Here is a 27,879-nt window from a genome sequence, read left to right as displayed (position 1 = left end):
TGCTGTAAAGAAGGTGGATCTCCCCCCTCTATCCCCGCCTCACAGAATTTCATTACAATCTCCTGTGGTTCTTATAAGAAAAGAGAAGTATATTTGTTGGCATATCAACTGAAGGCGAGAACATTTAAAATGTAAGGGGTTTATTCTCCGTTATCAAGCATTTTCTACATACAGAACACCCACATGGTGTAAAGATAGAGAAGAAAATAATGTAGAAGAAACGGATGACTGTAAATCATTGAATAACAAACAGTTTACATGGCAGTGGTGGGAAATTATTATTATTTGCTCACAATGGGAAAAAATGGTTAAAAGGATTCAGTAGGTATAAATGTAAGTCAATTCTTTTATTCAATTAAATCTGCCAGTCTTTTTAAGCTAAAGAGAATTCTACTGTATCACAGCGCAGGATGCTAATTACACACAAGAAAATACAATGCTAGAAAATTTCAAATTTTTAAGCAGCTTTACACATTAGGGTAGAATTAGAATAAAACTTCTGACTGCATTGAATAAACAGAGGTCAGCTGAAAAGCCTGCTTTATTTAAAGAAACACATTCTTTAAAAAAAAAAATCAAAACCACCTATATTGTTACTGAAAATCTGAAGAATTTTTTTTTACTGCTAAATCATTTTTTCCTGATTCTAGTGGCTACAATGATTCTAAATTTTAGAACCTTTATTATCCTTATAGAGATGTAGAAGCAATGTTCGAAACTAGAGCAGTAATTCGTTAAACAAAAAATAATAATAAAGACAACAACTTGCAATAGTGATCTAATGGGAGGCGCAGGATAGAAAATTTACTGAGCTTTATTAAAAGTGTCAAGGAAAATCAGCTATTTGACAAACAATGTACATGTAGAAGCTCTAGCATCTAGCAAAGTGATCTTAAACATATTTGCTTAGAGGTTTGTCCCGTTGATTTCAGTAGACCTTTTACTTCCATTAAGAAGCTTAGGAACATCATTTGACGAGTAACATCTGGGAGTATGGACCACTGATCTCAATAGGGCTTAGACATGTATAGGATTGTTCTGTTAATCTCCACCTTTTCCGTTCCACTGATATACAGATTCCTTAAAAATGCACCTCTAGTAACAAATTGGTTTTCTTAAAAAATAACAGTTTTTTTGCCAGTGTAAGTGAATCTTCTTGGTATTGGTAGTTAGAGAAAACATGCATTTCTAAGAAGATACGCATGACATTTTTTCTTTCATGGAACCAAAACTCCCTGTTGACACAAGTCTTTTAGAGGTGAGGAGATAATTGCCTAACTCTGCTACAAAAAAAGAAGGGTCAAAGTTCTTTGAGCAGTTAACAGAATTTCAACTGAAACTTGAAATAAAAATCATATCCTCAAACTGCAGTAATAAAAAATGACAACACAAGAGATGTTGCAAATATACTTTTCCTTTGTCTTAAAAAACCATGCTTTGCAACCTGATGGAGATGAAAAACTTGAGATATCAAAAGCTTCTTTTCAGGGAAAAAGAAAGCCTGCAGCCACAATGGGAATACAATTACATGTTTCCTAGGCTTCTCTTTCCTTGTGAGACATTTCCCTTCAAGGCACAAAAAGATTAAATAGTGGACAGGGCAGGACAAAATGCTTCAGTTAAAGAAATCTAAAGTTGTACGTAGAGTGTACCCTAACAATTCAATGAATAGGATTAAGTCAACATGACACCCCCCCTTAAAAAAAAGAAAAGTCTTCATTTTAAAATGTGGCATCATTTTGTCAACACATGGTTCATGTGTAGAGGGTCCCTTAAACATTTAATATTTTCACCAATTGGCCAAATCACCCTATGGAGGTCATCAATAGTACACAAAATGTTTACTCACAATTTCAGCATTTTTTTATATCACCAAAATTGCATTTTAGTCAGCCACACAACATGTACAGAAGGGTCTAACTTTTTTAAAAAGAAAAAAACACAATCAAAACAAAACAGTGACAAGTTAGAGGATGAAGTTAAGTGCAATGTACTGTAAAACTATTCACTCGGCTGTTATCTAACATGGTTCCTTATGCTTCTCCAACCCAAATCACTGTGTTTCCTCTCTCAACTTCAGTGATTTCGCAATTCAGCTTGTTCAGCCGTCCGTCCAGAATAAACAAGGATTCCTTAGAAGGCGTCATCAGGTACTGACCAAAGAGCCCACTGCCTTCAATTAAGCGGTTCTTCCTGTTCCACGGCCATTCGTCCGGCTTAAGAGGCTCCTTAAGACTCTTCACCATCTTCACCTTGCCAGAGGACAATTCTACAAAAAGCACATCAGTTTGTGTGCTGGAGCTACCAAATACATTATATTGATGGGCTTCGGTAAACGATGCTTGAAAAGCTACATCAGATATGTGCAAGTTGGTGTGGATGTCAAAGGCATCCTGTATTTCTCCTCTAACTGTGATGGTCTGGACCCTCATGAGACCTTTCACATCATCAATGCTGACTAGATAGTGACCATCTGGAGAGATATATGGAGTTCCTGTTACTTCACCATTGTATCCAATGACGGAGTCAGTAACACCGTCCACTATAAGCTGCGGTGGGACAGCTCCTGTGGTGTCAGGCTTACAGCTGATAAAATAATATCCTCCAAGGTGTGTGTAAGCCAGAGACTTTGGAACACAATTGTAATCCTTTAAACTAATTGTCTTGATGTACGACATAGTTTCAAGATCTATTTTCTGGAGCACAGGCTCATCTTTGTGAAGAATAAATCCAAACCTAAAAGAAATGAGACAAAACACAAATTCAAAGGGGGGGAAATCAAATGCAGTGTTTAAAGATCTCCACAAAGAGTTACATGTAAACTTTGCTTATATCTGAGATCTGGTTATCATATGCCTCTTTAAAAATACAGTGCTCCCTCGGTTGTCAAACGTAATCCGTTCCAGAAGACCGTTCGACTTCCGAAATGTTTGACAACCGAGGTGCAATTGCCGGTTGGCAAAATCGAATGAGAAAATGGAGAAACGTGCCTCGGAAGCCGTTCAACTTTTGAGGCGTGTTTGAAAATGGAAGCATTCCATTCTGGGTTGTTGGCGTTCAAAAACCGAAATGTTTGACAGCCAAGGTTCCACTGTACTTGTTGTTTTTTAAATATTTATTTTTTGAATTTTATTTTATCATATTAACACCGTATCAAATAACAAAAATAAATACAATTCCCAAATTTCCCCCTCCCACCTATGACTTTCCTCAACTTCCTCTTCTGGTTTTTAAACATATTAACTTCTGCTTGCTTTATTGTATCTTAATTTTAAACTCCTTAAAATTAAATGTTATTATGCTCTTATCATTTTTACATCGTCTTTTTAATTTCTATATTTAATTTTGTTAATTGTAAGTGTTTACTCAAATCCTGTACTTGTTAGTCACCTCATATGTAGCTTTCTCATACAACTTAGCTTAAAAACATAACAACAGTACATTTAAAAGTCCACAATGAATCTTAAAAAAACCAATCATATTATGTACTTATATGACATCCCCACAAAGCTCTCTCAACAGCTTACAATAAAAAGTAAATAGAAAATAAAATATGAAATAAAATTAAATGAATACAACACAAACAGAGCACACAACACTTCTATATATTAAAAAGGGGAAAGATTTAAAACTTGAGAGGCCCTGACTACACAAGCTGCTTACCTGGGTATGTCTTCACCTGGTGCCACAAAGAATAATAAAGATGGCACCCTGTGAGCCTCCCTAGGAAGGTTGTTCCATAATTGGGTGTCACTACTGAAAACATTCTTTCCCTGGTGCCTGCCTGCAGCAGGGCCTCTGAAGAGAGTCTTAAGGTTTAAAAAGGTAAATGAGAAGCTGGCCTTCTCTCAATCAGTTTAGGGTTTAAAATGGTAAAACCAAGACTTGAAAGTAGAACTGGACACAACGGCAGAGGAACGGGAGTGTAGAAGGAGAGGACCGCCCCCGGCACCACTATTCCGGTATTGCTGTATACACTATTTTGTATTGCTGGCTTTTGCTGTAATAAAAATGGAATTGAATTGAATATTCCAGTAGGGTGCCATCGCGGCGCCCCTGGGCATGTACCGTGCACCCCCGGTGCGCCACACCCCCACAGACGGTGCGCCACACTCCAGCAGGTGATGCACCATGCCCCCAGGATGTGCCCCACGCCCCTGCAGGCGGTGTGCCATGCCCCCGGGATGTGTGTCACGCCCCCCAGGGGCACCAGTCACACCCCCACCTGCTATCTGCCCCAGTAGCGAGCATGCAGCTTCGCCACTGACTGGCCATTGATAAAACCCCAACAACAAATTACAATATGGATCTCATAGGAGTTTAAAACACAAGCAGCAAAAATGGGAGCTTAGAAGAATCATCTTTGCCAAAGGGATTAAATTAACATGATCTTAAAAGGCCAGGAAGGACAACGCAAAGGCTTAGCCTGAAGCCAAAAGCACAACAATGTGGGGCCTGTCAAGCTTCCTTGGGGACAACATACCATAGCTGAGTGTAGTACTACCAAAAAGTTCCACCTGGATTAAGAGGGTGCTCAGGAAAGTGTATAATTTATATCAGATTAATGTATAGTTATACCTAATGAAGCTGAGCAGTTTAATGTGTGAACCGATGGCACTGAAAAGCAATTTGTTTGAGGAGATGGGAGAGAAAATGTTGGTGGTGTTAACTGAGATAACTTATTTACAGGTGCAAGTTACTAGTGTGTACTGCAGTCATCAAGTGATGAAACATTCCCAAGTCACAAATTCTTCTTATCAAACTGCTGGTGAAGCCTATAGCTTCTCTGCAATTATAATTCAGTTTCCAAGTAGAACAACATACATCAAAGCCACCTATGAAGTTTAATTGGAATATATTTTTTGCCATGTGATTAAGAGGAAATGGTACACTATTCTGGATGTGCATAACTCATAGCTGCCAAGTTATCCCTTTTTAAAAGGGATTTTCCCTTATGCTGAATAGGCTTCCTCGCAAGAAAAGGGAAAACTTGGCAGCTATGGCATAACTCCAGCGAGATTTCATATATGCAGTTTTAAAATCAATTAACTGTTGCTTAAACCAGAAGAGATACACAGCTTCAATGGGAGTATGCAATACATCTCAGATATTTTAGTTCATTCTCGTTTCTCCCCCATGAACATGAATTCAATGCTCATTGCTATTTAGATTCCAATCCTCATCATAACGATTTAGGATTACATCTCCCAACTATTAAGGCCTAAATTGCTTCATTTTCAAAGTACCTTTAGGCATAAGAACCAAGCCCCTACTCAAGGAAATTGACTATGTTGAGGTTTTCAGAAAATATGAGACAAGCATGAAAAGGTGGATCCTCTTAACAGAGGGGCCATGTTGTGCTCGGTCCCAGAACATCATTCCCCAACCGGCCTGGGGGCGAGGCTGTCATATTTGCTAACGGCAGTGTGACCTGGGGATCTTATCTTGTTTCAAACTGCCGAACACCCACCCACCCACACATTATTTAGGAATTATTTGGTCTTGCTTTGGACTTCGGTTGGTCGTCTGTTTTGGAACAGGGGTCAGGTAGGAATTTTGTCCATTGTGGCAGATTGGTTGTAGCCACTTGGTTTTTGCCTACTCCTTAGCAATCGCCACAACTTTGTAAGGTTTGGCGGTTAGGCATTGGTCAAAAAGAATCGGGGGGGAGGGGAGGTCTGGCCATCGCCTGCCCCTCCAATTTCAGAAGGTATTCTGTTAAAGGAATCCGGGTTCTGGGTTGTCCAAAACCCGACAGAGGGGTGAGGGCCATATCAGAACCTGGGAACCCCAGGGGTGATGCCCAGTCAATACACATTGATGGAGCTCCCTCTGTTGGAACCTTTCCTGGCTCCCTGCTTTGGGTCAGGGGCCAGATAGAGCTTAATATCAATGCCTAAGCCAATACCAGTCACACTTGATGTATTTTAATAAAGTTGTGGCCAAAATTATGCCCCAAAAACCATTTAAATTTAATTCTTTGTCACTTGGTTTTTATTTATATTGGGGAGGGCGTTTTGGGGTTCGAAGCACAAAGCTGAGTAGAAATGGAGCAGGACTAATGGATATTACTACACAGGCTTCCACCCCAGTTGCTGGTCAGACACATTGCAAAGTATTCAGCACTTCAAGTATGCAGACACAGGCTGGTATGTGACGGCTGTTAAAGGACTACCTTGGCTCTCATAAGGAACTGTTCTAGTGTACAGCTGGAGATTTTAAATGGTATAACTTGTTTACTAATTTTAGCTCAACAGTATTCAGATTCTTAAACACACACTCACACAATAGCTCTGGTTATCATTAAATACTGTATTGTACATACGACACCTACAATATTTTATATCGTTGCAGAAAAAACATTATTACAGTATTCTTAACTACAACACAAGTGGAACTTTCAGGCTTTTTCTTAGCAACATGCTTTGGCACGTCTCTAAATGTCACCCCCCTCTCCAACCCTTTGATCCTCAATGCCAAGTTTTTTTGCTGTAACTTGCTAATATATCTGGAAAGCCTGACAAATAGCACCAGCAGGTTAATAGGATTAACAACAAATAAGGCTGATAGTGAGGCAGGGATGAGAAGGTGGAATAGATTGACAGAGTACGGTTAAGTACATGCTGATTTTTAATATCTGCTTATGATTCCCGACTGAAGGAACTCTTCTTTGCTCCATCTCAAAAAGAATGTGATTTGCTGCAATGCAGAAAAATTAAAGCATGCTAGAAATGTGAAGGGTGATTTAACAAATAAAGGAAAGGATGGCTAATGAAACATACATCATGGTGCTATGCCTCCTTACATAATGGAATCCTATCTGATTTCACTTTCTCCAGATAAAGAATGTATAGTTGCTACATAACCTAAGAACTAACACAATGAGGAAGAAAATGGGTGACCTTTTCCTGAATGATTTATTACAAGATTGTGTATGGCCAAACACCAAAGAAATTCAAACTAATGGATCATGAGAGCTCATTATCTCTTCTGAGTAAGGACTGCCAGATCCAAATGTCTTCTTTATGTGATATAAATGTTTTAAAATATTGCCATGGGGCCAAATTTTGATGGAAGAGGAGAATTTATCCTGCATCTGTTATGATTTTGCATGAAGTTATTTCAATTGATCAAACTGAACATAAAATGTTGAACTTCCAGTTTTTTTACATGTATGTAACTGGGAGTATCATCACCCGCTCCCCTTAAAATTAAGCCTTTCTTTAATGTAAGGTAGGGACCCAGGTAGCACTGTGGTTAAACCACTGAGCCTAGGGCTTGCTGATCAGAAGGTCAGCGGTTCGAATCCCTGTGACGGGGTGAGCTCCCGTTGCTTGGTCCCAGCTCCTGCCAACCTAGCAGTTCGAAAGCACGTCAAAATGCAAGTAGATAAATAGGAACCGCTACAGCGGGAAGGTAAACGGCGTTTCCATGTGCTGCTCTGGTTTGCCAGAAGTGGCTTTGTCATGCTGGCCACATGACCTGGAAGCTATACCCCGGCTCCCTCGGCCAATAATGCGAGATGAGCGCGCAACCCCAGAGTCGGTCACGACTGGACCTGATGGTCAGGGGTCCCTTTACCTTTACCTTAATGTAAGGTAAGGCTATCTCTTCTTAGAACACTGTTTATGTATGCTGAGGGTTTATTTTTATAGTGAACTCTTTACAACTAAACATCAGAAAAAACTTTCTGACAGTAAGAGCTGTTCGACAGTGGAACAGTCTCCCTCGGGAGGTGGGGTGCTCTCCTTCCTTGGATGTTTTTAAGCAGAGGTTGTTAGCTGAGATTCCTGCATTGCAGGCGGTTGGACTAGATGACCCTTGGGGCCCCTTGGAACTCTACAGTTCTATAATTCCACACAAATGGGAAATGGGGTAACAGCAAAGTGTCAGTAAAAAGCCCTGCCAGCCACTCACACTCACATTTTAGTCCAGCAATTAAAGAGGAAGATGCCTGCATTTTGTTGATAGATCCGAAGCTGGCAACAAGTCCTATAATTTCCCCCAGAAAAGTGGCCTTTAGCATTTGCGCTAGGTCATTAGTGAACAAACATTCTTGCCAAGGGCTGACATCTGAGCAACCTGCAAGATATGTATTGATTCTTCTATCTTCAGAGAGAAATATCCCCTGTACAAAGGTGAATCTAAATTGTCCCCTTCATTGACACAATCTTAAAACAGAACAGTCAGTGATTGAAGCGGCAGAGACCTCTTGCAGTCAAAGGAAGTTAAGCTAGATTCTTTAGGAAAGTATCTCTGAGGCTGTCTAATCTTCAGGCTGTAGTTTGAATAGAAGGCTTCAGGTTTTCAGAGCCGTTAATCTGGTACCTTTCATAAGCATTTAATTTTTAAAGATTAGGGGAAAAACCTGGAGTCACTTATAATTGTGCCATAAAATTATGCTTGCGGCTTATGTACTATAAACCTGTTTTATGAGTAGGTCTCTCGTAGAACAACAAGTGATACATCAGAGTGCCTTTAGTTTCCCCCAGTGATTTATATGTAAAAAGTGCCATGTTTAATGCAGACTTCCCTTTCATGCAGATTGATATACGGAGGCCTCCCACTGTTCATTAATCCCTGGTTAATATTTATGAGGCGTCTAACCCTCATGTCTCCCCTGTGCAATAATATCATGCACGGTGCCTGGCTTAGAACCACCAACACGATTTTGTCCGAGTGCATACGGATCCTTTCTTCATCCCTCCAAAACAGTGAAAAGTGGGAATTAGTTGTTCTACAGAACAACAGTAATACCTAAAAAAAGAAGAAGCTAGAGCAGGTGAAACATGGCAGGCTGTGGGCAGCCTGAATAAAGGACAATCAGATGAAGCTCCTGTATTGAATGATACAGTATATAAAAGTTGTAATTCTCAGGTCCAGAAGCCAAACATGGCCCTAAAAGCCTCTCTAACCGGCTCTTAGGACACATCCGTGGCCAAACCTCTCGACTCCTGTTCTGCACCCTTCTTGAGAGCTTTTGACTGGCTGAAAAGTATCCTTGAATTATGATAATGCCTGCTTCCTGCATGGATACAGGACAGAGATGTGAGTGAATGTGCAGGAAAAAAAATCACACCCATTGCTATTCCATGTCCCTAGAGAGTTGGCTCATTGCAGAATGTGGCTGAAGGGCTGAAAACCATTCCTCACCCCTCATAAAGAGCACTGGGTGTCCAATAGCCACCTGATGTTGGCCAGTGAGGCTGCCAGAACATGAGCACAGCATTCAAGTGGAAGCCTGACTCTGGAATTCAACAGAACTGCTAGGCTAAGCTGAAAGGCAAGTCTAGAACTGATTTTGTGAGTATATTAGTGACAAACAAGATGAAGCATCAGGTAATCTCTCCCAAAGGCTCTTTTCTTCTACTTAGAATTGCTCCATGCGACGTAAGTGGTCCCCACCTTACGCCTTTTGTTTTCAAACCTCTCAAATTATAAAAAGCACTAATAGGGATTTCTGAGGTAACACTAAACCTCTCCACTCTTCCCTATAGCCTTATTGTAATCCCCCTATCCCTTGTGGGTTTTACAAATAAAATGAGAGTACTTTTCCAGCCCAAACGTGGCCCGGTATCTTCTTAAGCTCTGGGGTGAATATGAGACTTTTCTTAGTGTACACACCAGTAAGGGGTTCTCCTCACATGAGCTTTCCCCACTGTGAAACTTTCCCCCTCCCGAGGAAACTTTGTGTCACCCTTGAACCAGTCTCCCTCTTCCTCCCCCTCTCGGTGCACTCAAGGGACAACAAACTATCCTTTCTGCCTTAGAAAGGGGTTTTGTCCTTTTAATGAGTATCCCCACCAGATGAGCAATAGATACCTCTGCTGGAAAGATCACACAGACCGTAGTTTAAATGGCACTTTAACTTAACATTTAATGTCTTAAAATCTTAACAGTTGCGTTCAAATTTCATGTGTACAAGCATGAGGTTTCACTAGAATTGTTCTTGTTAATCATATAATTACAAACCTAACCACTTCCTCATCTACACCTGCTCTAGTAACCTACTCCACCACCTCCCACACGCTCACGCTCCCAAAACCCCCTCTCCTCGAATTAACGGCTACCCATCCTCTTTAAACCCGTGGCTGTCCCGCCGCTCATGGAATGGAATGTCGTCAATCAACTAAGAGGCTGGGTTTAACACTTAACACCCTGGAGTTCTACTCAAGCCAGCCCAATCCGTCACACTTCACAAGCTATTTTCCCACCTGTATGGGGTAAATGGTGCTATCTTTTCACCAGTGAATGTGAAAGAAGTGGGGGGGGGGAGAGACATTTTGTCAGGAAAAACTGCCTAATTGGAAAGCGTTAAGCATTCCCTTTCCAATATCCTACAATTGCTAACAGTTTTTCAGTCCCCAATGTCTGCATTTCAGTCAAGCTGCCATAGGAATGACATCTCCTAGTCACTAGTGTATCATCTAGTTTGTCTCTAAGTCTGCTGGGCAAAGATTCAAATGAATAGCAATAATGTAGTTTTGATTTTGATTTCTAAAATGCCTAATATACTGAAAGAAATCTAGAATTGGTTTCATTTGGACCAAATTGCTAAATATGTGCCCTTTGTTGTAAGGGCGATCTCTCTCTCTCTCTCTCTCTCTCTCTCTCTCTCTCTCTCTCTCACACACACACACACACACACACACACACTTCATCTTTTGGTGTATCTTCAACACACTGTTTTGGTACATTGTGTATCCAGCTAGACTTTCTCTAGGTAATTTTGTTGAAATGTTACTTTCAGGAATAGTCATCAAAGTTACTTATGGAATATTCATGAATAAAGCTTTGGAATGTCATGGTGAAATATTTGTATTTCTTATAGATATAGTGCTGTAAATGTGCATGGTGCTTCGGCACAGTATGATAATGTCTGCCAAAGACAGTTTAATCAAAGAAGGCAGCTTGTGATCATTACAGCCTATTGATAAGTGAACTGGCAGTGGAGATTACTTTAAGGTGCATACTTATCTAATTAAGTTTAGATCTCCACAAATATGACCTCTACATAGACAAAGACAATCACATGCAGAATTTGCACTTCTAACTTCAAGTAACTACTTATAATTACATTTTAAATATGAAATCCACATTTTGCTCATGCCACATCTTAGACTGCTCTTCTTTTCTCAAGACACGGCCATGCTGATATCTAGCTCGTAATTCCAAAGCTTCCCTACTGAGGTGTATCTGTTGTACAGCAAATGCGGACACTTTTCAACATTTCACTGGCTTTATTGTGATGAGTTTCCACTTCCTTGGTGGAATGTAGGTCATACCAATGGCAAACTTAGTTGGTCTCTAAGGTGCTACTGGAAGGAATTTTTCTATTTTATTTCTATTTTGTTTCATCCCCTATCAGTTAATGTTGTCAACATGGATGGATAAATTCAAGCATCCTGGAAATACGTTGTGTCACATAGTTTGTTTGTATACAATAATGGCTGGGCGGTGGAAAAGGTAATGTGCCAGGTTCTGTACACGGAGTTCTAATAAACCTGGATATTTAGTCGTAGCACAACTCCCTGGGGGGAAAGCACTATTACTTGTTTAGTTTTACAATGCCAGTAATCTAGCAGCTTAACACTATGAAGCAAATTGTGGGTCATGCCTCAATGTCTAAACTATTTATCCATGCTTAGCCAAATATGTTGCAGAGCCATCCAGTAAACATTCCCCTAAAATGCAGAAGTTCTGGCATTATATTGCTCTGGGAAACAATGTCCCACAGAGCAATGGACCAGACAAACAATGTTCTGTGTAGTAGACTTCAAACACTTGTTTTTTTTTAATAGAATGCTTTCCAATAAAACTATCCTTCAAAAGAAAGCAAACCTGTGACAAAATGTGACAAAAGCGTTTTTCTCTTCATCAAGCTCAGTGTTTCCGAATACTTAAGCTGTGCTTCACCTACTGCTAGTTGCCTCCCATGAAGAAAAGAGTGAGTGATATTTACACATAATGTACTAAAGAAATAGTTTTCAATGTGAATGTAATGCGGAAGCAGAAGTGAAATCCATCAGAGTTAGAAGAAAGAATGTAGATAAAGGTAGAGGGAAGCTCAAATGGGGATGTTGATCATAGCACTATAGATTAAACCAGAGTAAATTCAGAGCAGGTGAAGTGATTGGACTCCCCTTGAAAAAATTGCAGTGGGCTATACAGGGATAGCTAACTCCAGTCAAGCTTAGTCAGCAAGGGCAATGGCCAAGGATGATGAGAGCTGTAGTCCAACAACATCTGAAGAGCACTGTATTGACTTCTCCTGGACTACACTGTGTCAAACATGAAAAGGAGACATTGAAAATCAGTAGTAGAATATACTGTGCTGAAGATTAGAAAGGGTTCGGGAAGTCTAGCTGCTGTGGGTGAGCTAGAACTGGGAATTTTGGTCAGACACATGCAAAAGATAACTGGACATTTCTTTTAGTGAGAGAACCAATTTAGAACAACATATAGTTTTGCTTTTGACAATTTGTTGAAGACACAGAGAGGTGAGACACTGTGAAAAGTAAGAAATCAAGAGAGACAATTCATATCTCTCTTCTCTGTGTGAATTCAGCAAGACAGCAGAGATCTGCTCAAAAAGCAAGAGCTGAGAAATTTCTCATCATTTCTTATATATAAAAAAGAAAAGATCTGCAGGAACTGAATATGTAGTCATCAGTCAACACATCCTATCCCATGTTTTCCTTGCAGCAGCAGGGAACTGCTTGCGCAGGTGGGGTTAAAGTAACATCTTCCACTGGGCACAAGGGACAGGAATATGCAGAAGCTGGAAGTTTCTAGCTTCCCGATGTATACTCTCTTCCCACCCCAATCACATTCTGAAAAAGCTAAATTGGTTGCAAGTGCAGCCTATCAGTGACTTCAAATAAATTCATAAAACCTTCCGCACTTAATAAGAAATTATTCTGTTACTGTGGCAGCACATACACTTCGGAGCTCCCTGTCTATTGACATCAGGCAGAAACCTTCACTGTATTCTTTGACGCCGGCTCAAAACTTTTTTTTTTTGTTTACATATATCTATTCAGACATGCATATGCTGATATGTTTTAATCTCTTTTTAGTTTACTGCTGATTTTAATTGATTTAAAATGTTTTTAATTACTTGTTTTTATTGATATTTCTTGGAGGTTTTGTTACAATCAAGTGGTTTCTAAATTTTGTCAAATAAATAAAATCAATTTTAATAAAACTTCTTAAGGCTAGTTACAGGTAGGTAGTCATGTTGGTCTGACGCAGTCAAAACAAAATAAAAAAAATCCTTCCAGTAGCACCTTAGAGACCAACTAAGTTTGTCATAGGTATGAGCTTTCGTGTGCATGCACACTTCTTCAGATACACTGAAACAGAAGTCACCAGATCCTTATGTATAGTCAGAGGGTGGGGAGGGGTATTTCTCAGAAGGGTGGTAGGAATGGGTGATTGGCTGATAGGAGTGGTAAACCTGTTGATGACTGTTAATGACTGTTAACGACTGCAATTGGTCTTGCAGGGAAAAGCAAGGGCTGAGGTGCTAAGGAAAGCTTTATCATGTATAATGAGATAAGAATCTAGTGTCCTTATTCAGACCAAGTCTCTCCATGGTTTTAAGCTTGGTAATGCTGTAATTCTTAAAGCTGTAATTATTGGTCTTCAGAAAGGCAAACAACAACCTTCTGAGCTTTAATTGTCTTTGCTTTCTTTTTATCCCACCACATTCAGACTCTCTTCAGTTTACATTGGCTTAGCCAAACCCAACATTAATTCTGCAGTAGCTCATGCTTCCATTTAACATTTTTTAATGCCCCAGGGAAGTTGGTGTAAAGCCATTTCCTATTTCTCTGAGTTGATTCCTTTTTGAGATCAGTCTTGACCCACTAATTATAACCTTCTCCTAGCAACTCTTACAAACTAGTGTTTCTTCAGTGTCTAGCCTACCGGAGCCCTTTACATGAGTGAGTAACAACAATGGCATTTGGTTTTAAGAACAACTGTGGTCATTACTGCAGAGGTATCAGGAGCACAATGATGTGTATATAGGTCTCCATATGAACATACTTCAAGGGGAGTACAAATAATTCCATTTCTATCACAGACAGACAACTGTATGGGAGGGTTTTATAGGCTTTCCCAACCTACAACAGTAGGTGACCAAGGCTTTTCACAAACTACAAATGACCATCTAGTGAAGCTTTGACAAGAGACCATCAATAACTTGTGGTTTTACGAAAAAATCAATTTTCAGAACCTGGTACGGGGATTATATTGACATTTTAAAGGCATGTGCTTAGCACTAAGCATTCAGTTAAAAAAAAAAATAGGTAAGAGCTCTGTTTCTTGCTCACATTTCTAGTGCTCATGATAAAAGATGGCCCATGGCCATAGTATCAAGGCTCAAATCTGCTAGCATCTTTCTCTTTCCAAGGGTAGAAGTAAGTCCCACATGATCACATGCAGTGAGGGGGGAAAGTATTTGATCCCCTGCTAAATTTGCCCGTTTGCCCTCTGACAAAGAAATGACCAGTCCATAATTTTAATGGTAGGTTTATTGTAGCTGTGAGAGACAGAATAACAACAGGAAAACCCCCAGAAACCCAGAAGACAAAAGTCAGAGATTGATGTAAATTATAATGAGTGAAATAAGTATTTGATCCTTTTGCAAAAGATGACTTAGTACTTGGTGGCAAAACCCTTGCTGGCAATTACAGAGGTTTCTTGTGTGCACACATCTCAGGAGGTATTTTGTCCTACTCCTCTTTGCAGATCCTCCCCAAGTCAGTAAGATTTCAAGGCTGATGTGTTGCTACTCAAACCCTCAGCTCCCTCCACAGATTTTCGATGATCCCTAGCTAGCAGGACCAGTGGTTGGGGAAGATGGGAATTGTAGTCCAAAACATCTGGAGGGCCGCAGGTTTGACATGCCTGGATTAAGGTCTGGAGACTGGCTAGGCCACTCCAGGACCTTAATGTGCTTCTTCCTGAGCCACTCCTTTGTTGCATTGTCATGCTGGAATACCCATCCTCAACCCATTTTCAATGCCCTGGCTGAGGGAAGGAGGTGCTCAGATTTGACAATACATGGTCCCATCCATCGCCCCTTCAATGCGGTGATGGTGTCCTGTTCCCTTAGCAGAAAAACACCCCCAAAGCATAATGTGTCCCCCTCCATGTTTGATGGTGGGGATGATGTTCTTGGGGTCGTAGGCAGCATTCCTCCTCCTCCAAACACGGAGAGTTGAGTTGATGTCAAAGAGCTCGATTTTGGTCTCATCTGACCACAACACTTTCACCCAGTTCTCCTCTGGGTCATTCAGATGTGCAATGGCAAACTGCAGACAGGCCTGTACATGTGCTGTCTTGAGCAAGGGAACCTTGCGGGCTCTGCATGATCTCAGTCCTTCACGGTGTAGTGTGTTACCAACTTTTTTCATGGTGACTATGGTCCCAGCTGCCCTGAAATAATTGACAAGTTCCCCCCATGTAGTTCTGGGCTGCTTCATCACTGTTCTCCTAATCATTGCAACTCCACGAGATGAGATCTTTCATGGAGCCCCAGACCGAGGGAGGTTGACAGTTATTTTGTGTTTCTTACATTTGCGAATTATTGCACCAACTGTTGTCACCTTTTCACCAAGCTGCTTTGCAATAGTCTTGTAGCCCAGTTCAGCCTTGTGCAGGTCTCCAATCTTGTCCCTGACAACCTTGGACAATTCTTTGGTCTTGGTCATGGTGGATAGTTTGGAATCTGCTGGATTGATTGCTTCTGTAGACAGGTGTCTTTTGTACAGGTACTGTAACGAGCTGGGATTACAGGTAAGACCTCTCCCTTACAGCAGGTGCTTCTAATCTCAGCTCGTTACATACAGTGAAGATACCAGGTAGCCTGACATCTGGCTGGTTGATAGGGGATCAAATACTTATTTCACTCATTATAATGCACTTCAATCTCTGACTTTTGTCTTCTGGGTTTCTGGGGTTTTCCTGTTGTTACTCTGTTTCTCACAGCTACAATAAACCTACCATTAAAATTATGGACTGGTCATTTCTTCATCAGAGGGCAAACGGGCAAATTTAGCAGGGGATCAAATACTTTCCCCCCTCACTGTACATGAGTAGATCCTAACCTGTGCTTCCAATGATGTGGATGAAACCAATCAAACTAAGTCAAGTTAAATTTTGCACAGCAGTTTTAGCTTAAAATGGTTTTAAGATTAAGAAGATTAAAATTCCAATTTGGTCACATGCATTTCCCCCCCCCTTGTTTGATAAAGATTATGAACAGCTTTGGGTCTGATTACTTTTCAGCTAATGTATATGCAAATGAGCGGTGGTTCTATCAGTTAAAATCAAAGTGTGGAGGGAGCATGTTTCTTGTAGAAGCTGAAAATAGATTTGCTTTTAAAAAATCCTACAAATAATACAAGTATTGAATTGTTCTTTGTTTTTAAGGAAATAATTTTGTTATGGATTGCACTATGATTATTATAAATCTTGTTTAAAATCCATGTTAAGGAATATAATTGTAACTAGGGCTTCCAGCAGCATATATATTGATGGTATGATTATGAACTATATAAAATTTCAGCATTGCTACTGGAGTTTCATTTTGTGATGTATCTGACATATCTATGATTAATTAGAAGAGTTTTAAATGCAAGGTGCCTGCTGATTTCAGGATGGCATGGGTAATGTGTTGCCTGGTGGGTATTATATGCCATAGTTGAATGCATTTTGAGTCTTAGCATGCTGTATGGTTATTCAGACATAAAGCTGCATGCAACTTTCTCAGACACAGAGAACTGAGTCAGGTGATGAATTCATTGATTTGGAATAATGGGATATAGTTCACTAGTAGTGCATAAAAATTCCCATTACAGTATAAGCTAATTGAATCACTGATATATTTTCAGATAGGAGGAGAACAGCATCTCAGCTAAGTTACCGCTATCATGGAGACTCAGCCACCACTTGTACTCACAACTTTGGGAATTGCCAGTCTGTTCTGTTTCTGCTTGGCCAAAGAATGATCAATGAACCTTTTAAAGCACAAGTAATGACACCAACCACTAATTAGACTGGCCATGTTCTGGACAAATCAAAGGACGGACTTGGCCTAAATCTCCAAAGCCTTACCCCATCAATAAAGATTAGAACTGGGACTTTGAAGGGCATAGCCAAGGTATTGTAAGTCAGTGATCGTCACTAGTTGAAAAGCAAACCTTTCTACCAAACGCTGGACACCTTTTCCTGGTTTTCCTCCCTTGCCATTGAGAAGATGTCTTAAGAGACGCAGGACTGCTACTGTTCTGTGTAGCTTTGATTCTTCCACCTCTCGACATTCAATGTAACACATGATGTGATGTTCTTTTGTCATGCATTTGCCTGCCCTCACCAGTCAATGAGGCAAAGCAAGAATGGGCGACACATAGTATTATCATTTGATACATATGTTGCATTGCCATAAATGTCACGAGGAAGGAAATAACAAAGAAAAGTGGGACAGTGGCAGTTTTGTGTTTCTTTTTAGTTTTAAAGTGAACTACTGCAGCTGTCCCTTAAATGTTTTTGCAGTCTAACCCAAGGGAAGGAATATCTCCTGAGAGTAGTAGGCTGTCTCTCTGCATCAGCAAATATCCCACCAGCTTCCAGAGTGTGATAAATATAGAAGATAGTGTAAAATTTAAAGTATGGCTTCTGATTCGCTTTTGCACGCTGAGAAGATTGTTAGCCTGGTGTTATTTCTTTTCCTTCATTGCTCAAGGGAGGACCGCAAATGCCATGAAGCTTAGCCGAATTGTGGCATATTTGCAGCTGCATTTTTGGGAACCATTTTCTGTGAATGCATTGATTTGCAAACATATAAAAACTGGGTTGAGACCAAACCAGCTACCTAGTCTAGCATTCTCTTTCCTACAGGAGCCAGCCAAAGGACATGGGAAGGGTACGGAGACAATGCTATTGTCAACTACCCAGCTTCTGAAATTATAATAAAAACTAGTGTAATTCAGCCCGTTAAATAAACAGGCGCTAGAACATCCCGGGGTTCAGAGAAGTGCTTGCGCAGCGCTTCTCCGAACCCCGGGACCTGTCCTTCCTGTCGGCGGCAGGGAGACAGGCACGAAGGAGGAGAAAGCAGCCCTTTCTTCTCCTTCCTTCCTCTCCCCCAGCCGCCGACAGGAAGGAGACATCCCGGGGTTTGGAGAAGCGCTTGCGCAGCAGGGCAGCGGGCGCCCAGGAGAAGGCTGTGATTCGGTCTCTTTCTGCGGCAGCGGCAAAGGAAGCAGCCTCCTCCTCGCGCAGTGAGGCGCTTGTCCGGCCGAGAGCGGCGGTTGGCAGAGGGGTGAGGGTGGGGAGAGTGCGCACGCCAGTGTGCGTTCCAAGTCTCTGCGTCCAATCCCTGTGTCCGTGGGGCACATGCACAGTAGTGCAAACCCAGGGACACAGGGAATACTGGACGCAGAGACACTTGCACTTTATTATATAGGATGTGGAAAACATAGCTTTCCTGACATAAGCAATCTTAGTTATCCAAAGTATGACTCACTAGTGTCTGACATACAAGGATTTGGAATATTGTGGCAACAGACTGCTGTCTAGGAAACCATCTGCAGAAAATATTGTAATCTGGCAGCAATAGGGTAGCTGCAAGAAAAACTATGGAGGAGGCAGCATATAATAGAGTTAGCAGCATCCTAAGCATTCCATCTAACCTCATTAACTTATATCTCCAGTATAGCAGCCACAAAAAAGAGAAGTGTAGGAATACTGTAGCCCAACCATTAATTTGTGTTTCTTGGTCATAGCTTCCAAGACTCTGGGTTACAGGAAACAGGGTGCACTATACCATCCCGAGGAGTCCATCCTGTTTCTTCTGGGCCTTTCCGTTCATCCCCTGAAGTCTAGAATTCAGGAACAAAGAAAGTTGAGTGGTGCAGGAACACAAAGTCCTACCCTATATCAGTGGAAGCACATCTGGTCTATAGGTAGAAAGCCCCTGGCTCAGTCTTCAGCATCTCTGTGCAGGGCTGGGAAGGTCACCTGTCTGAAACCCTGAAGAAGCACTGCCCATCAGTGAGGAACATTCTGAGGCAGATGGACCAATAATCCAATGCAATATATTGCACCTGTCTATATTTTCCAACTCTCCTTTATCTGTCACATTTAAAGACTTTGAAAATGTTTGAAGGAATTAAAACCAGAATAGCTTCTGATTGAATATTGCCCCTATGTCTATTAGCACTTCAGACAAAGAGAGCTATTTCAAAGACAGAATAATTAATTCTATTTAATTTTTGGGCTAACACACCAGTAGGTTGATTGTTCATTCTTGCACATGTGAAGGCAGGTAATGTGTGATGTTTATAACACCTGCTAGAAAGGTTAAAGCAGCCAAAGACTGGGAATGAATATTTTACAATTATTTCATTTAACATTGCTTTGAAACATTGTATAATATTATAATTAGAGCCTTTAATTTATTCCAATTATCTTACTTTTCTTAATTTTATGAACTGTGGAGCTAAAATAATCAGCCCTTCTGCTCCATAGACTTCTAAATATCTCTCTTTTGATATTCTCTCTCTCATTCCTCACAGAAATTTAATGCCTGTCTAGAGACACATGCGGGGACAATTAAGGGCCCTATTCTTGCTACCTTTGACAAAGCTTTGCTGAATTAAATGTATTATTGCCACCAAGATAAAATGCAGGTTGAAGTTAAGCGATGCTTCAATACTGAGAGAAAGTTTGGGAAACTATGCCATTTTTTTCATTTTATTTGTTGTATTTAATTTCATCTACTACCCCTGCTATGGCTTATTTTATGACTACGTCTTGAAATAGGAGAAACAGGGTACCTCACTCACTAGTGTTGGGTTTAAAAGGAGTGTGCACCAGTAGAAGACTGATAGCTGTATCTGTCACTTCAGGGAGCAGCCCAATCTGTCCAGAGTCACTCTGTGGTCTGGTCAACTCAATATGTATTTGCATGAGTGGCTTGGATGGAAGCAAGAACTCAATTCAAGAGGCAGTCTGATATGGGGAAAAATTGACCAGGTCACAAACTCTAAATTTCATTACTACTACTACTACTATTACTACCACCACCCAGAGTTCACCAGTGCATCTCAGGGCAGGTTATAATAATTCAAAATTAGAAATAGTTAAAATAGATTACCATCATCACAGGAGTAAGATGGTCCCTGAAAACCAGGGCCGGCCCAAAGGCAAGGCTGGGTGGCGCAATGCGCCAGGCCGTGGGGGGCGCGCGCTGTGCCCGCCAGACAGCCGCACTGGGAAACGGGGCCGGGGGGGGGTGCCGGAGGGATCTTCGCACCACAGCGCCAGGGCGCCAGATATGCTTAAGACGGCCCTGCTGAAAACACATGTCTGAGTTGTCAAGGCCAAGCTAAGGAGCATAAATCCTGTTAAAACAGATTCCTTCTCCATCCCTAGGTTGCAATATCATGTTTGCTTCCTAATGTCCCTTCTGTGCTGGCATTGCTGTTGAGCATTTTCACCAAAGACAGCTACTTTTAAATTCTATATGTGTCTACTCAGAAGTAGGTCCCATCAAGTTCAATGAGATTACAGCCTTTAAACCCTTTCTTGACACAATACTTAGATTTTTTTTCATTTTTATTTAAACCAGCACTCCAGGTTTTTAAACCAAGGCACAATTAATTAGTGAACGTTGAATTCCTTAGTGGACAAATTAAAATACAGTATGTTTCTCTAGAGGTGGAGGGGGGAGGGAGAAACAGGTCTGTGCAGGCTTATAATTTAATTTCTGGTTTATTTTAATATGCTGTCAAAGGCTACTTAAAAAATTGATCTAAAACCAAAATTCTTTATAATGTTCAAATAAGTTCATTGGGAGTGAACATTTTTGTGTAAAGCTGATGTTGAGGTCAAAAGCTTACATGCCTGACAGGAATGAAAACTGAGCTCATGTATTTGAACTAACTTTCAGAAGAATCATTGGAAGGAATAAACATAAGGACTAAAACTCTCTAGGTGAGGCAAAGAAGGAGATATGATGCAGTTGCACTGCGTAGCCCCAGGACTGAAGTACTTTCCCTATTGTGTGTTCTTAACAGCAGTAACACACCAGAGCACATAGAAGTATCCTCTATGGCTGGGGTTTAAACAGGTCTGCAGAGAACTAGGGACTTGACCACAAGTTCTATATTGCTAACTCTGTGCCGTGCTCTGTTTTCTTTAGAACTAGGGATTCCTAGTTTGGAGAGAGGGCGTTTACTGCTTTTTCTAGCTAACCCTGTTTCTGACCTTAAGCAAAGTTTTGTTTTCTAAGAAGAGCTGTGTTTGGATACTTGCCCCTTTTTGTTTTTCAGGGTTAATGTTCCCCTGGATCATTTCCTGTCCCTTCTGCTGACGACTAGTGCAACATAAATGTATTTGCCGTATGTTTATATATATATATATATACCTCTGAGTAACAAGCAACTAACAAGTCAAACAAACAAACAGTAGCCACAAAAGTATAAAAGTTGCATAAAACTGTCAACTAGGACTAGCACGGCATCTCAAAAGCTAGAGAAAGTAAACGAAAAAGGTCTTTGCGTGGCCATGTTTAGATTTTTAATTATTGCAAAAAGCACTGCATGTCCACCTATGTAGACATGCTAAACCAGAGATAGGGAACCGCAAGCTTGCAGCAGGCCTACTTAAGGCAATCAAGCATCCCCATTTGACCCATCAGGCCATTTTGGCTAAGCCAAGCCCACCTGCCAATCACCTGACATCATATATGACATCACGTGTGAGCAGGTAAAAAGGCTTGTTAAGGTTTGAGTACGTGGAATCCTGTGAGAATCCAAGAACCACCAAGTCCAGTGGGCACACAGATGAATGCCCCAAAATTGTATGCCAACGTCTCACAAGGAGATGGCAGAAGTGAGCAAGGTGCCCTCAGACTAGATATTTATTTATGAATGCCTATTTATGTGGCTTATATCCTGCCCTTTAACCCCAAGGCTTTTCGGGCAATTTATGACAATTCAGTAAAACAAAAACAACACCATGTTGTAAAATCAGGCCATTCAAAAGTACCGGTAATTAAAAACCATATAATCAGTATACATTTTAAAACAGTGGGCCAACAGTTTATCAGAGAGACACACGTTCATAAATCAGCTACCCCCTAGCTCTAGAGATAATTCCAGCCCAAGAAAGGTGTATTCTGTCTGTGGAAACTGATTTTTTTAAAAAATAAAATAAAATAACAGTGTCTAAGGATAGGATGCAAGTGGGCTGTGAAAGAAAGGTGGAGCTCATAAGATCAGAGGACTGAGAGGGCATCGTATTTGAATATAGGACTACAGTCACACCTTGGTTTTCGAACAGCTTAGTTCTTGAATGTTTTGGCTCCCACATGCCGCAAACCTGTTCTGGTGACCATTCCAGTTTGCGAACTATTTTTGGAAGCCAAACGTCTAACGGGGCTTCTGTGGCTTCTGATTAGCTGCAGGAGCTTCCTGCAGCCTATCAGAAGCTGCACTTTGGTTTTCGAACGTTTTGGAAGTCGAACGGACTTCCGGAATGAATTCTGTTCAACTTCCAAGGTACAACTGCACAGGGAAACCTATCCCAAAACCCAGGGAAAGAATGAATGTGACATTGGAGGAGAGGAACTGGGCAGAATGGTAAAAGAGCTGTGGGCTTCTGCAGGAGCATTCAAGCCCAGAAGAGGGATATGTTATATTTAACAAGCACGGTCTAGTGGATATACTTAAACTTGGATCAGGGAGATATAGTTTCAAATCTCTGGCCAACCATGAAATTAACCAAGTGACTCTCCCTTGGCTAACCTTCATTCCTCATAATGTTGTTAAGAAAAGAAAAGAAACACACACACAGCTCCCTGAGTTCTTTATAGGAAGGATGGGATGGTGATGATAAGAATAAGAATAAGAATAATCCAATAAGTAAGTAAGAAATTTCTGTACAAACCCTTGGCTCCAGAACTCTTACTAGTTTGTGTGTCACTTACCTTATGTGAGTGATGAGGAGGGTTGTAGATGGAATGAAAAAGTCATCCACTCTGTCAAACTGCTTCCCCACTGGCTGAGTATGAATAGTATGATGAGAAATACTCCCACTGGCCTGGGTTATCACCTGGAGGATGTATTGTGGAGGACAATTATTCACATTGTCTTTAAAATCTAATTTGAATCAATTACATTTGATATGTTAAAGGCAAGGCTACCAACAACTCATTCCAATACTTGGCTCAAACAAAGTTACTGCAATTGATGCAGTTGTTGTCGTCATTTTGAAAGTATATGTTTCTAAATACCCAGCTTATTTGTTCTTTTGCATGTGGTTCAAACCCTCAATTAGAAATAAGAATGAAGTGGGTTGTATAGCAAAAAAAGTCTAGGAGATCAACATATATTCAGCTTTTTAGGTTTATTACAAAGAGTTTATGAACTTCCTCTGAGAAATCCTAACTCTTCCACTGTCTTTTTCTTCCCTCAGAATGATTCAGAATTATTCTTCCCTCAGAATTATTCAGAACCTACCTGGTACTTTCAGGTAGGTACATTCAAATTTCACTTTCAGTGATAGTGTAAACTCTGCTCAAAATTTGTGTTGACAGGACAAAAATATGTAGCCTGATAACATGATAGACAGCCTTTAATTCAGCAACAATATTATCATCAGGTTTTTTTTAATACATTAAAGAAATCTGTAAAATAAGATGAATGTGGATCTATCCCTTAGCACAAATGAAATATATACATTTCTGAAACTGTAGTATTGTAGCATGTTTCCTGGCTCCTGTGACCATGGAAATAAGGAGCTGACATTTTATGTTTGCCCAAGTGCATTTGTACCTGGAGACAGCTTGGACTAATAGTGCATGTACAGAGAAATATTATATGAGCAATCCTTACATTTTGATGCAAACAATAAAAATTTAAATACCAGTGCTTAAAACTAAATCCAATAGTTTCTACTGAAGTAAGCAAATAACACATTGCAGTCTTATAAATCTGTGTAGAAACAAGGATACGCAGAGTGGTTGCACAGATTTAGCCGAAGTCCGGAATATTGGTCCTGATATAATGCTAAGGCCAATCCTATTATAACAGTTTACTGCAGTATACAAAATACAACAAATACACAATACCCAATTCCTTTTTAACCCAAAGAGTTGAAGAGGGCAAACAGTCATCTGCTGCCCCCCATTCCCCACTTCTCTACCTATTACTTTTCCACTAACAACTTTGGATAGCACTGTTACCTCAGTCAGAGATGGTGGCTGATATAATTGCCATGGTGCTGGGCCAGATCCTCAACTTCAGTGGTTATGGCATTACACAGACCTAGCAATCCCTGCACAGCAACCCAAGATTTGGGCTGCCAGGTTAGAAATTAATAGAGTTCCATCCAAATTAAAGCATGTATTTGATATAAGGAAATCAATCTTCTTGCCCATTTTGCCCTGAAGTTCATATAAATATTTTGAAGTAATTTTCAATAATAGTGCATCTAGTGGAATGCTTAAAGCTCACTGGAGACTGCAATCAGCTACCGAGTCATAATCAATAGCAATATATGTCAGCCTGCATTTGAAAATATGTCTCCCTGCGAAAACAAGCTGATTCTTTCAATGCAATCCCATTATCAGTTTGATAGTTCTGATCCTTTTTGAAACAAATGATTCAAAAATAACCAACTTCAGCAAATAACATTCACAGGCAATCCAAATTATGCTCAGGCTCTAATAAAGAAGGGATGTGAAGCATTGCACAGCTCCTGCATTCAGGGGAATGCACATTTGTCTGTATTTGCTACAACTTAATGATTCCTGGAGATTTACTGGTTTCATGCAGTCAGGAATCATTATGAACAAAGCAGCTCTGATGAAAAAATTACTGTTTATTCTATATATTTAAAAATATGTAACTATTGGTGCTTATAGGAAGGCATTTTTCCTTGAGCAGTGGCTAGACAGACATCTGTAGGGGATGCTTCTACTATAGGTTTCCTGCATCAAACAGAGGTGGACAGGAGAGCCTACAAGGCTCCATTCCATTCTAATTCTACAGTTCTGTGTACACATGTGGTCATCTCTTTAAAATTCTCCTGCTGGTAAGGTACCTTTGGGCATCACAGTAATAGCTTAATGTCACTTTTCTAGAGGTACATTCCACAGCACCAGCGGCGGAGGAAGGGGTGTGTGGTGGGTGCGGTTCGCCCTGGGTATCACCACTGATGGGGTGACAAAATGCCAGGCGGCACTCACTGTGGGGCCTGCAGCGTGTCTGAGCCACGCGTCTCTCCTGGGAGAGAACCGGTGGCTTGGGTGTGCGCAGGCCCCGCGCTGCCCAAATGGTCCGCCCGCTGTCTCCCCCCCCCAGCTGTAGGGTGGCTGAGTGGGAGGAGGCAGGCAGACTCCGGAGGCCCCATGGTGCACCCTGCCCCTATGGATGGCTCACCCCAACCTCGTCCCACCCCAATAGGTGGCTTGCCCAGCCCCTGGGCGCACCACCCCAGGCCCATGAGCGGCTTCCATTGCAGGTCATTTCACTGGATCTTTCCACCTGATCATCAACTATGAACCTCACCAATGCTCATGTGTTAGGACCTATCAATACAGAATCCTTAAATATTACAGCAGATCTGCCTGATGAACCCATACAAAATGCTATTTCTATTTACTTCATTTTGTTTTCACGCCTTCCCCTTCCACTGAAGGGAGCCTGGGAGGGTGCACAACAATAAAAAAATGCAACAATAAAAAAATGTATTTCCAGATTTGTAAGTAGGGTTGGATTCTGTTCCCTGTCTCCAACCTGTTACCCATGGCTTCTGCTCCACAACTAGAAGACACAAAATCTTTGTTGTGATTTATCTCTAGATACTTGGAAGCCATTTTGATGTGCTTATGTGTGAAATACCACCAGAAATAGTACTGGGGGCTCCGTCTTCTGCACGTAACTACCAAAGTAAGAGAAATGCAGTCCAAACAGGAGTTTAAAATCTGTGTTTGTTTAGATTTAATTCAAAATGTTGACATTATTCAACTGTGGGGCGGTGTCAACTGGGGATATAGTTTATAAGTATCCCACTGCAGGTTTTCTACATTTTGAGCACGTACAAATGAAGGAAATTTCTTACTACTGTAAGTCTTATTGCTGACAAGATAGCTTTAAAAATTCATTGATAACTGCTGTTGGGAAGCATCTATGTGCATCAAAGGATTCTACAGTGAGTTTGGCTATACCTAAAACAATGAAATAAAAATACTCACCTGTAGTGTAGGAGAATTCTTATCCAAACTTCCCCAGCTGAGCACCCATACCTGATCATGCGATTTGTCGTAGTGAAGTTTGACTGGAATGGGATCTGTACTTACTGCCTAAAGAATATGAAGAAACAAGGAAACAACCAGCTTTTCTTTAATGTTATAGTACAGTGGAACCTCGGTTTATGAACACCTCGGTTTATGAATTTTCGGTTTATGAACGGCGCAGACCCATCTGGAACGGATTAATTCATTTTCCATTACTTTCAATGGGAAAGTTTGCTTCAGTTTATGAACGCTTCATTTTATGAACAGACTTCCGGAACCAATTACACCCATGCTTCAGTTTATGAACGCTTCAGTTTAAGTACTCTGTGGACCCGTCTGGAACGGATTAATCCACTTTCCATTACTGTCAATGGGAAAGTTTGCTTCAGTTTATGAACGCTTACTCCGCGGACCGTCTGGAACGGATTAATTCACTTTCCATTACTTTCAATGGGAAAGTTCGCTTCAGTTTATGAACGCTTCAGTTTATGAACAGACTTCAGGAACCAATTGTGTTCATAAACCGAGGTACCACTGTAATGTAAATATTGCACAGGTTTGGAGTGAAAATTAGACCCCAGTGAAGCCTTCAATTGTTGATGTCATTCTAATTAATCTGAAGCTAGAGCACACCTGCTTAAACACCTTTGCTCATTATTTGAACAACGTGACATGGATATACGTTCCGTCTCCACCTAATTAAGCTGTATGCCGCAACAAAGCTATTAAAATGCTTGAAACAAAAGTGGTAAGGCAGAAAACTATTTATTTACCCTTCTTCCTAGATTGTATGCTTCTTGGTTTATCGGTGAACATCTTTTTCCTTTTGTTAAAAGTTGCAAATGAAGAAAAAAAAGGTGGAATATACTATCCATGGATTCATTGAAGTGATCCATTTCCTTTTTAATAGCAAATTGAAGAATTTCAACTAGCAAAAATAAATCTGCAAAAATTATTCACTGTGACCAGAGAAGGAAACTGTGATTGTTCTATGTGTATATTACAGTATTCGATCATAGCTTTCATGTAAGTTTTAACAAAACAAAACTAATATATTTCACTCAAACAATTTTGTGCATCTGCTTTGCAAAGTAGAAGAAGCACGCAGAGAGAGGTAGGACAAGAAAAAAGTCTTCACTGGGTGCTTACAGAATTACAGAAACAAACACAGCAGCAGCTTGATATAAATGGAGTAAGTGTGTTTAAAGGTAAAGGTAAAGGTACCCCTGAGTGTTAGGTCCAGCCGCAGACGACTCTGGGGTTGCAGCGCTCATCTCACTCTATAGGCCGAGGGAGCCAGCGTTTGTCTGCAGACAGCTTCCGGGTCATGTGGCCAGCATGACTAAGTTGCTTCTGGCGAACCAGAGCAGCACACGGAAATGCCATTTACCTTTCTGCAGGAGCGGTACCTATTTATCCACTTGCACTTTGACGTGCTTTCGAACTGCTAGGTGGGCAGGAGCTGGGACCGAACTATGGGAGCTCACTCTGTCGCGGGGATTCGAATCGCCGACCTTCTGATCGGCAAGCCCTAGGCTCTGTGGTTTAGACCTCAAAAGGGC

At 40.8% G+C, this 27,879-nt stretch overlaps 1 protein-coding gene across 4 annotated transcripts in view; it reads right to left on the bottom strand.

Moving 5' to 3' along the window:
- Nucleotides 1-119: 119 nt before the first annotated feature.
- The window catches only part of FSTL5 (follistatin like 5), a 323,696-nt gene continuing 295,936 nt past the window's right edge, over nucleotides 120-27,879 (bottom strand). For all 4 annotated transcript variants that reach the window (XM_060278679.2, XM_060278680.2, XM_035112814.3 and 1 more), the window contains 3 exons: nucleotides 26,276-26,383; nucleotides 23,006-23,130; nucleotides 120-2,736 (listed from right to left, as the gene is read on the bottom strand). In XM_060278679.2, the coding sequence (XP_060134662.1) occupies nucleotides 2,034-2,736; nucleotides 23,006-23,130; nucleotides 26,276-26,383 (936 nt within the window). In that variant the 3' untranslated portion in view covers nucleotides 120-2,033. The remainder of the gene's footprint in view (nucleotides 2,737-23,005; nucleotides 23,131-26,275; nucleotides 26,384-27,879) is intronic.

Source organism: Zootoca vivipara, chromosome Z1 (assembly GCF_965207765.1).
Source record: "Zootoca vivipara chromosome Z1, rZooViv2.hap1.1, whole genome shotgun sequence".
Classification (NCBI taxonomy): Eukaryota; Metazoa; Chordata; class Lepidosauria; order Squamata; family Lacertidae; genus Zootoca; species Zootoca vivipara.
Note: the sequence above shows the minus strand (reverse complement) of the source record. Positions and strands in the feature narration are given on the sequence as shown.